This window comes from Lepidothrix coronata, unplaced genomic scaffold (genome assembly GCF_001604755.1).
Source record: "Lepidothrix coronata isolate B3197 unplaced genomic scaffold, Lepidothrix_coronata-1.0 Scaffold104, whole genome shotgun sequence".
NCBI lineage: Eukaryota > Metazoa > Chordata > Aves > Passeriformes > Pipridae > Lepidothrix > Lepidothrix coronata.
Genome location: NW_016690284.1, coordinates 2,629,456 through 2,640,688, shown reverse-complemented (window position 1 = coordinate 2,640,688; position 11,233 = coordinate 2,629,456). Strand labels below are relative to the sequence as shown.

The 11,233-nt window shown below is 45.5% G+C and overlaps 1 protein-coding gene across 2 annotated transcripts in view; it reads left to right on the top strand.

The window, feature by feature from the left end:
* The window catches only part of LOC108501615, a 2,930-nt gene extending 1,961 nt beyond the window's left edge, over nucleotides 1-969 (top strand). Inside the window, exons 4-5 of one of the 2 annotated variants that reach the window (XM_017823705.1) lie at nucleotides 49-196; nucleotides 475-969. In XM_017823705.1, coding sequence (XP_017679194.1) covers nucleotides 49-196; nucleotides 475-793 — 467 coding nt within the window. In that variant the 3' untranslated portion in view covers nucleotides 794-969. The remainder of the gene's footprint in view (nucleotides 1-48; nucleotides 197-474) is intronic. The other variant, XM_017823704.1, reaches the window with a different exon arrangement.
* Nucleotides 970-11,233: the final 10,264 nt, after the last annotated feature.

The window sequence follows — 11,233 nt, the reverse complement described above, 5'->3', positions numbered from 1 at the left end:
AGTGCAGAGCACAAATATTGTCTTGTGCATTGTCCTTTCTCCTGTCAGGGTCAGCTACACTGGAAAAAGCCAAAACTGCTGACTATCAGGGACTTAGCAAGAACTATATCTTAGGAACTGTAGCAGCCTCAGCTGTGCTCCTGCTTACCATAATGGTCTGTGCCATAGTCATGTCACGGCTGAGAAGGAGAGACACGTGAGTTGGCTTTTCATGAGAGTTATTTATTGCTACCATCGGCAATGGAGTGTTTGCACAGTGCTGGAGGGCCAAGGCAGCTCCTGGGAGCACTTTGCCAAAATCTCCATGGTATGGTCCTTTAACTGGGCTCTTAATTCATATCCATGAGTAGACTCCTCTGAAATCTCTTGTACAGAAGGACCCAGGGAGACAGAGCAGCACAAGGACAAGCTGCCATTGTGAGATTCTTTCTGGGAAGAGTCTCTTTCTTTATCTCAATCTCTATCTCCATCTAGAGATAAAAGCAAAGCAGAGTCAGGAGAAGGAGCAGGAAGGGGCGAGAGAGACCAAGCAAACACCAAGTTCAACAACAGCTGCCGCCTGTCACCAGGGATCTTTGCGGCAGAGCTCGCCCAGCTATACAGGAACATGGGCACAGACCCCACACCTCTGCCCGCTTGTCCCAGCTGCTCTCTGGCTGACAGGGCCTCTTCACGGGAGAACTGGGTTTCCCTGGACTCACTCCAGCCCACACTGTCCTGGTGTCCCTGCTACCAGTACCAGCAGGGGTACTTTACTTCAGATGATGACGACTCTTTAATGGATAATAAATAAATAAATAAATATATTGTTAAAAGACAGTGAATTCTCACCTGTTTTGGCTGTTTGTGTTGGGATAGAATGCACAGAGCTGGAAGCAGGGGTGGATCTGTATGAGGAGCTGGGAGAGACCTGCACTCCTGACGAACACTTTTGTCCCAGCATCAGCCTGGTTTCCCAACTGGAGTTTCATCTGCTAGAATGAGCATATGCTGGTGAGACATGAGGTGCAAAGGCTTGTCCATGAGCTCATTTGGATGCTGCCTGGAGGACTGCCCCCTCTGGAAGAGTGATCCATGTGGCAACAGCTTGTGGAGAATCATTGCCCATGGAATGAATTCACATTGGAGAAGATAGTGGAGAACTGTCTCCCATGGGAGGGACTGTCACGGCCCAGTGGGAAATAAGGGTTCGACCACTCTGGAGTTAGAGGGTGAAATGGTATTTCATTGAAAGGTGCACCAGTTTATAAAGGGTATAGGTGGAAGGTACTGGAAAGGAAGTCGGGATTAGGTTGGAGCATGCAAATGGGAGACATATAAGGAAGATAGGGGTTGGTCATAACCATAAATGGGGATTGTTGACCATAAAAGGGATAACCATATAAGGGAGTGCTGCAATGCAGCACTTAAAAACCAATCAGGAGAAAGGGAAGAAAAGGGAATACACAACCGTGTGTATTTTTCTAAAAACCATAAAAATGGGGTAAAACCGGGGTAAAAATACTTTGTATTTTAAACATAAACTCAAACACAGCGTTTCAGCAGTCCAGATAGTCACCATATTTACCAAAGTTGGTAAATATGTTGTTCTTAGGTGTGCCGTAGATTTCTTCACAGGTGTCTATCTCTTTCTTCCACATTTCATAATTGTTTCTCTCCTGGTCCCCAACATTTCCCCGTCTTGTTTTTTGCTAAGTAGACCTGTGAAAAGCTCTTCAGCAAAAGTTTACAAATGCAAAGAATTATGCAGGGTATGAATGTTACAATAGAAATGAAAGCAAAGAGGGAAACAACAAGGACAACTATGATTTTATTTGCCCAATTACGGATGCTGGGAAAATGAAACCAATCAAAGATGCTATTAAGGCCTTTATCTTGGGATATAGATACATCTTTCACTAACTTCTTCAGGCGTCTGCTTTTATGTACAGACTGCGCATGGTCACTAAAATTCATGCAGCATAGACCCTCGAAAGTCTATAGCCGCATGATTTTGCAGGCTTACTTCCTTCAGTTTTTGGGTGTCTGCCAATAGCCCCTCTATGGCTGCGGTGGTGGCATTAGCCTCCTTAGTTAGTCAGCAGCCTAGATGGGTTAAGAGGGACAGGGCATGCGCAGCACCGATTCCTGGGATTGGAAATGATACCCAGAAATTTCTCATTCTGGACCAGATCTCTATTTTTGAATCACAGTCTGCCGGGAATGGGAGTGGTGGTAAGGGTGTAAAGATTTTTTCTGGTTGGTCTCTTTTTGATACCTTTAGAGTCAAATCTTTGATTATTGGTTCTTTTCTTTCAGTAAATCTCCAGTCGGAATTTGGAGCGTGATTAGCTTTTGGGATCGAATCTTTTGCAGTTGGGTATTTAGAGTGCCAGGCGCCCACATATCTCTTGGATCGAATAGGAGAGGACTGGATAGAGGTAGATTGAATTTGTCCGGGCAGTTTGAATTTAGCAGTGTTAAAGAGGGATAATTTTCCAATTGTGCAGGGACCTCCCTCTGGATATGAAGGGATTCCCTGCCAGGCCCTATTTCTGCAAATGAGAAAAAATCCTTTAGGGAGTTTCATGGGTCTCGGAATGTGTTCCGTGGCTACTATTCTGGTACTAGAATAATTGCACCAGATGGTAATGTTCCAATAAATTCGTGAGGTAGGTGAGATATCATGGGGTGTAAAAAGTTTGTTGTTAGTATACTTGTGGAAGACCACGCAAGAACTAGTAGGGATGGATCCCAGGAGGTCTAACTCCTGTGGCTCCGTTGTAACAAAAATCTGCCTGGAAATGCTCTGTGACAATGTAACAGGGGTTAACGGAACATTGCCGCGGTCAGGTAGGGGAATGGGATCGCAACAGCAATAAGGGTTCAGACAAGGTGGAAGGTCGTGAGCTATTGCGCTTTATTAATGCACTGCACCGGTTTATATAGGGCTCTGGGAGAATCTGCTAGAAACGTGGGTGGAGCATGAGACAGGCAAAGGAATGGACTAATAGGGAAAGGTAGGAGGGAAGATGATGTCAACAGGGACCAACGACGGGTCCCCTGCACTGTGGCAAATTCCAGCCAATTGATGAGAGGGACAAGGACATGAGGGGTCAAACAAGTCTGAACATGCCAAAACCAAATAAAACTGGGGTACAGAATAGTATAACACATACATTAACGTTCTCTATGTTCTGTATTAATAAAGTCCATTTCTGGTATGATGGCTGACAGTAAAACTGGAAGCCTCTGGTGATTTTCGGTGCTCCATCACTAGTTCTCATAAAGTTCATGCCATTTTCTGAACCTCTCCCACTCATCTTCTTCAGCCGCCACAGAACATGTCTGGAAATTCTGCTCTGAGTTACAAATGTATCCTAGATTTTCCCAGGGGTAGCTAGAACACTTATGAGGCAGGTCTGAAATGGATTTCTGACACTAGCTAAGACCAGGCACAGAGTATCTGTGCCCGTAGCCTTAGCCAGAGATACCCAGAGATTTTCTTGTGGTTGCTCCATTCAGACAGGTAGCGGCATTTGGTTGATGACTCTCAAGGTGAAGATGATGACTGTGGCACAGCAGACTCTTTGAAAGGTCGTATCCATCATGGTGGCATCCAAGTCAGTCCACAATCTGTGGAAAAACAGGCGTGGCACCTCCCCCAGGTTATTAGGGGAAAGGGCCCCACCCATTTTCCCATTATTAAGTCTTTATAGACGACCTTTGCCTGAGTAGGACTAACAGGCCCTGAAGGGGAGAAATGCTTACTCACTGGGGTTTTCTCTACCTCCATTCTATTCAAAAAGTTCAGAACATATTTTACATTCTGCAGGCACTCTTGGGGGGTAAGTCCGACACTCACCCTTCTGTTTCTCCAACATGGTCTTAATTGTATGATGGGCTCTTTCTACAATAGCTTGACCAGTTGGAGAGTGGGGAATGCCTGTATGGTGTTCAATTCCCCACAGCTCAAAGAACTCTTGTGTGCTCTTCGCCATATAAGAGGGCCCATTTTTTTATTTGCCTGGGGACTCCCCTATGTGCGAAGGTGGCAAGAAGATGTTTTTGAACATCCCAGCTCTTTTCACCAGAATGTGCAGTGGTGACGATGAAGCCCAAGAACATGTCAATAGACACATGTACTAATTTAAATTTTCCAAATGAGCCAATGTGCGTGACATTTGTCAGCCAAATTTGGAGAGGCTCAAGGCCTCGGGGATTCACTCCCTCTGCTGGTAGTGGTGTAACCAATTGACAATCAAGGCAGGATGTCACTATATCTTTTGCTTGTAATTTTGTCAAGCCAAATTCTTTTTGGAGGGCTTTCTGATGAAAAAGCCATAGGACAGTCTTGCCTGTTCCATGCACTGGGGAACCACCGCTGCTCCTGCTAGATGGTCTGCCAGGCGATTCCCCTCGGCAATTGGGTCAGGAAGTGCTATATGGGAACCCACATGAACTATGAAGAAAGGAGAAAAGTGATTACTAATAACAAAAATTAACTGCTTAAATAAAGTAAATAATTGTTGGTTATTAATTTCTTTAAGGTATGTTGCTCACATCTTTGAACCACTCCTAGAACATAATTTGAATCTGAAACAATATTTAAACTATCTGGGAAAAGGGATAAGGCTCTAACAACTGCAAATTAAACCAACTGTGATGAGCCTGGAACTTTGTGGAAATCCTGATGCCAGGTGCCACCTTCGTTCCGCACCACCACAGCATTTCCAGTATTGCCTGATCCATCTGTAAAAACTGTGCGTGCCTCTGGAATTGGGTTTGGCAACCAATTAGAATTGTAATATAATGGAATTTGTTAAATTTTTTGAACCAATTTGTACACTGGCAGATGGACTTTGACTTGACCTTCGTAGTCTAAGAAGGCAATTTGAAATTCCATGTGAATTGTCCACATTTGTTCTAGGAGATGGGAAGTCAAGGGTAGATAAATTTCCTCTGGATCTGCAACCAAGAGTTCCCAACACTTAGTTCTGCCTCTTGAACATAATTTGGAGATTAACTCTGGTAAGGAAACAATTGTTTTAGAAAACTGATGAGGGAGGAAGATCCATTCCCATACGGCAAATTGAGTGTGATTATGATGGAATTGGCCCAAAAGCCCAAAAAGCTGTGTTGGACCCTGCCACGGTCCGGTGGGTAGGGGAGTAGGACCGCAACACTGCACAAAGAGAGTCCAACAAGGTAGAAGATCGGGGTGCAATGGCAATTTATTGAGGTAGAGCGGGGACTTATATAGGGTCTGGATCAGAAGGGCTTGGTAACAGGGGAGGAGCATGGGATTGACATCTCAGGGCACAACAGGATAGGAGAACTCAGGAAAGGAGGAGGAACTTGGGAGGAGTCGGGCATTAGGGACCAATGGGGACTCACCCCGCACTGCAGCACTCCTCAGCCAATCAGCGCAGGATGAGCGGGAAAATGAGGGAGTAAACAGCTTCTGGCAGGAAAACAGCTCGGGGCAAGCTGGGCAAATCCAGGGCTATACAAGCAAATGGGGTTAATACAACCATATGGGGAAAGCACATCAAACAATGTTTAAAACTGGGTATGAACGAGCAAATCCATAAAATGGAGTCCCTTCACACACTATAAATGTCCTTCCATGCTTTAAAGCATTTCCATTCGGACACAGGCTCCTCAGGAGGACCCCTCAGAATAATTAACACAGATGGTACATTTAAAAGATGCCTTTGGACCTGCAAAGAAGAAAGTTTTTGATTAACAATGTTTAAAGATTCCCTGGCTTCCTGCGTAAGTCTCCTTGGCAATGTCAAGGCCGGATCTCCCCGCAGAAGCTGAAACAGTGGGTGGAGATTGTCTGTGGAGACTCTTTATCACCAGACGCAGCCAGTTGATGGTGCCTAGAGTCTTTTGCAGGTCCTTTAAGCTTTGGATATGTGATGTTATTGAGATCTGTTGCATAGTAATGTCCCTTTGAAAAATCCACCATCCTAGATATTTCCATCGTGCCATCATTTAGATCTTGTCCTCAGCCACCTTAAGTCACTTTCTCACTAGGGCCGAAATGGCTACTTGCACAAGTTCATGTAACTCCTTCATCGTTGGTGCTGAAAAAAGAAGGTCATCCATATAGTGATAGCAAAGAGCTCAGGAGAACTGTTGTCTGAGTGGGGACAGGAGGTCGGACACGTAGCGTTGGCAGAGCAAGGGACTATTCTTCATCCCTGTGGCAGAACTTTCCACTGGTATTGTTTGTGAGGTTCTGCCGCATTTATTGAGAGGACTGAAAAAGCAAATCTAGGTTTATCTTCTGGATGTAAAGGTATGCTAAAAAAGCAGTCTTTAATGTCTATCAGAATTATGGGCCAGTCCCGTGGAATCATCATTGGAGACGACATCTCCGGTTGGAGGGTTCCTGTTGGCTCAATGATCTCATTGATCTTGTGGAGATCATGAAAGAACCTCCATTTACCATTTGACTTATTGATGCAAAAAATCGGGGAATTCCACGGGCTGGTAGATGGCTCTGTGTGACCCTGGCTTAACTGCTTTCCAACTAATTGTTGTAAAGCTTGTGGCTGGTTCCCTCTTAGAGCCACTGGTCCACCCAAACTGGTTTGTTGGAAACCCAGTTAAGGCAGGGGAGGTGCTGCACCCCAGTGGCCCCTAGTGTAAATTTGAGGTGAGGAGAACTAACAGTTCAGTTAGGGAAATGGGGAATGTCCACTCAGGGATGGGTTCGACACAGGTTGTAGGTTGAAGCAGAGTGAACACTTCATTAAAATGGCTTCCCCCTTATATAGGGGAAACCGGAGAAATTTCTGGAATACTATAAAGAGGAGGAGGGGTTGACATGGTGAGGATACGATTGGATAAAAACAAAAGGAGAGGAACTACAAGTGCTTATTAACAAAAGGGGAGGAGTAACAATCTTGTAAGGGAACCAACCAATGTAAAGGGGTGAGAGGGGGTAGGATTTTTACAATATTGTAAAATACAGCATGACAACCCTGTATTAACATCAGACTCTGACTCAATTGATGGAGTCCCTTGTACACAAGTAAAGTCTGTAATCTTAAATCCAGTCTTCTTCCTCTGCTGATTCTTTCAATGCTGTGACCCATCTCCAGTATTGTTCTTTCTCTTTCTGCTCATCTCCCACTGAGAATGCCCCACTGCTGTAGTACGTCTCTGCCCCAGAGTGTTAAGGGGATGTTTAGAATAAAAGGTCTTATTGTAGCGACTTGCTTCTCTGGACCTGTCACCACTAGATCTTGGCTTTGCTTCAGGATTTTGACTCCCTGCACTCCTGCAACTTCTGTAAGGGTTGGAATTACGTACCTGTGTCCTGGCCAGTCTTTCTGGGCAACTACCGTCAGGTCCGTGCCCACGTCTATCAGTCCATTTATCGTTACTGCTTGCTCTGAGGAAGAAGAAGAGACTGTACAGGTTAACACTGGGTGCTGGCTTAGGATTGTCTGGGACCAGTTGACTAATGATGGCTTAAGTCTGAAATGTTCCCTTAACTGCTTCAGTGATTGTAATCGAGCAATTGGACCTTCACGTGTAATTTTCGTAGGGGGGGAAGAGGCTTGTACCTTCACCAAGATTTGTTCTCCCAGTGACTTTTCTACTATTTGTGGAATGACCATTAAACTTTTTTCTGTAATCTCAGAGGGTCTGGATAATAAATAAGTTTCATTGGGTAAAACTAAAGTAGAAGGATTAGTTAGTATGTCATAAATACCATTGTCCCATATAGTTAGGAGTGTAGTAGGGACTAATTCTATTTCAGAGGGTATTAGTTTGTTTCTTCCCTCTCTGGGAGGACTGGGAGCATTTGGAACTGGTGTTTACTGGGGGGTTCTTCTGTCCTCGTGCTCCCCCTGGTGCTCAGCTCCCAGTTTCCCTGCTTCTTCTGGTGTGGTGTTCCAAGAATTTCCTCAAAGATTTCTATATTTGCCTTCCATTGCTCATAGACACAATCCTCCAGAGCACACTTCTCCTGGTGTCCCACATCTCCCTCTTTTTTGTTTAATGCAACGAAAGCTCGAGAGAGACTTCTCATGATTAGTTTGCGGACACAATATATAATACAGGGCACAAAAGTACAAATAGAAACTAGAGTGAACAAAGAAATTACTAAAATCATAATAATTTTGTTCGCCCAATTAGGGATGCTAGGAAAATGAATCCAGTTAAAAACGCCGTTTGGGCCTTTATCTTGTTCCTTTGAAATATCTGAAATGAGTCCTTTTAGTGTATGAATGCTCTGGTGGATCGACTGCAAATGATAGCTGAAATTCATACAACAGAAACCTTCAAACTCCTGACACCCATGTCCGTGTGCCAGGAGCAGGAAGTCTATTGCAGCTCGATTTTGAAGACTCACTTCCTTTAATTTCTGTGTATCTTCTAGCAGTCCTTCTATAGCTGAAGTAGTAGCATTCGCCTCCTTGGTTAACCAACAGCCAAGGTGCATAAGGAGGGACAATGCATGGGCAATTCCAATTGCTGGAATAGGTACAGAGGCCCACATATTTCTCATTTTTGACCAAATTTCTATTTTAGAATCGCAATCCTCGGGAAAGGGGAGAGGTTCTGCTGGTGTAAATGTTCTCACCCTTTCTGATTCTACTATTACTTTAGGAGTAAGAGTCGGAGTTGATTTTGGACTTTTGGTAATGGGAGGATTGCGATCTTTTGGTTTTGGGAATCTCAGTGGTATATAAGGTAGAACTACACCCACTTGTCTTTGTTTTCTCACCTTTATCTGAGATTCTTTTTCAACTTTGAGTATATCATCCAAAATGAGATATCGATCACAGAGGGCGCTCAAGTTTCTACCCATTTGGTTGGCCCTTAGTTGAGTTTGGATCGGACTCATTTTTTCTAACAATTGAAAGGACTGAAGCAGCTCTCCTACAAAGACAGGCTAAGAAAGTTGGGGCTGTTCAGCCTGGAGAAGGTTGCATGGAGACTTCAGAGCAATCTTCCAGTATCTGAAGGGGCCTACAGGGAAGCTGGACAGGGACTCTTTCTCAGGAACTGTAGTGATGGGACAAGGATTAAAGGGGAACAAATTGTAAGAGGTGAAATTTAGGTTAGATATTAGGAAGAAATTCTTCACTGTGAGGGTGCTGAAACACTGGAACAGGTTGCCCAGGAAGGCTGTAAATGCCCCTACCTTGGCAGTGTTCATAGCCAGGTTGGATAAGGCCTTGAGCTATCTGGTCTAGAGGTAGGTGTCCCTGCCCATGGCAAGGGGGTTGGAACTAGATAATCTTGAATGTACATTCAAACTGCTTAACATTCTATGATGTTACTGGCAGAATTGAGTGGGTTTGGACAACGGGTCCATTTACCATTTACTGTCTGTTTCTGGCAGCAGATGGAGTAAATCTGTCTCAAATAGTGCCACGGCCCGAGGGTGAAAGGGATAGGGATGCGAGACTGCACAAAGGGTTCTGACATAGTAGAAGGTCAGGGTGCAGTGGCCAGTTTATTGAGGGGAATGAGGACTTACATATGGTTTGGGTAAGGGGAGGTCTAATAACTGGGGCAGAGCATAGGGTTGACATCTCAGTGGAATATGGGATTGGGGAATGAGAGAAAGGTGGGAGGAATTTGGGAGTATTTAGGGGGAGGGGGGCAATGGGAGCTCACTCTGCACTGCAGCACTCATCAGCCAATCAGTGTGAGAGACAAGTGGGAAAGCAGGGGAGGGCAAGGTGGTAAACAACTTCTGGTGGGAAAAATGTGAGGGCAAGTCCAGACAAGCCCCGGACAATACAAACCAAGGGGACTGACACAGAAGTATATGTGGGGGTACATTAAACATGGTACAAAACTGGGGAATAACAAGAAAGTCCATGAATTATTAGTTCCTTCAGGCACCATATAAGTCCCTCCAGGCCTTAAACACTTTGGTGTTCCTCCTCAAAAGAGGAAAAAGATCTTTGCTTAGGAGTTGGCAGGGCTCACTGAGAGAGCTTTAAATGAGATTGGAAGAGGGAAGGGAATAAGCCAGGCTCACTTGGGATAAGCCTGAGGGCGGCACGCCGATGTTAGGGAGGGAAGCAGAGAGAGGAAGTGCTGTCTCCAAATGTCATGAAACTGGAGCAAAACTAGTAGGAAAAAAGGTTTCTTGTCGTGGTCTGGGTTTGGAGTGGGACGACAACAACACAAAGGATTCAGACAAGGTAGAAGGTCTGGAGCTATCGCAGTTTATTGAGGGAAAATGCTGGCTTAAATAGGGTTCGGGGTGGAAAGCACTGGAATAGTAGGTGGAGCATGGTATTGACAAGAAATTGAACAAATCAGAGAAAACAGGAGGGAACACTTCAGGAACAAGGACCAATCATGCAGGACTCTGCACTGCGGCTAAATCCTACCAATCAGAACGAGGGTACAGCAACAAGGGAGCAAACAAGTCTGGACATGTCCAACTGCAAGTAGAACTGGGGTACATACTTAGAAAAACATGTATTAACAGTTCGTATGTACTATAGTGTCTGAGTTCTTTTCTGGTACGCATACTAAATGCTACTGGTATTCTTTAGTGTCCTGCTTAATAATTCCCGTAGAGTTCATGCCATCTCTGAAACCTTTTCCAGTCATTTTCCTTGTCCTCCACAGTTTCTCACTGGAATGCTAGCAGACAAAAAGAGTACCAAGGAAAGGCACTTGCACTTGGCTCTTTTATGCAGTCTTCATAGTGGGCTTTTCATAGGGATTTCTGGGAAGCAAGATCCAAGTGCCTCTGCACTCCCAAGCACAGTGCTGCCTCCCAAAACAGATCCACCCTTCCCTATTTCTGCTCCTTACATGCCAGTGCAGGACAAGGAAATTCATCAGTAGGCAGATTCAGGACTTCATGGGCAATGGGAGTTTTTTGGGGAGCCCTAGCAGAGGGCAGGGGCTGGTGGGGATGTGAGGACAGAGAGCCCCATCTGATGTGAGGTCACAGAGCCCCACTTTGATCTGCTGTTCAGTGCCAGCTCTGGACACCTCTGAGGCAGCAGCAGTGGCAGCGGCAGCAGCAGCAGCATGTTGCGAGCACTGGGGGTCGTGGTCCTCACCTGCTGCCTCCCCCTCTTTCTGGTGGCCCTGCAAGCCCAGGATGCCCAGTCTGCTCCAATGCAAGGGCAGGGAGCAGGTAGGCAGGCAGGGGCCAGCACCCGCCCCGGGCTGGCGGCAGTGTGGCCAGGGCGAGGACTGGGTGAGCCAGGAAGGCAGCACGGTGCAGGCAGTGGGGCAGACACAG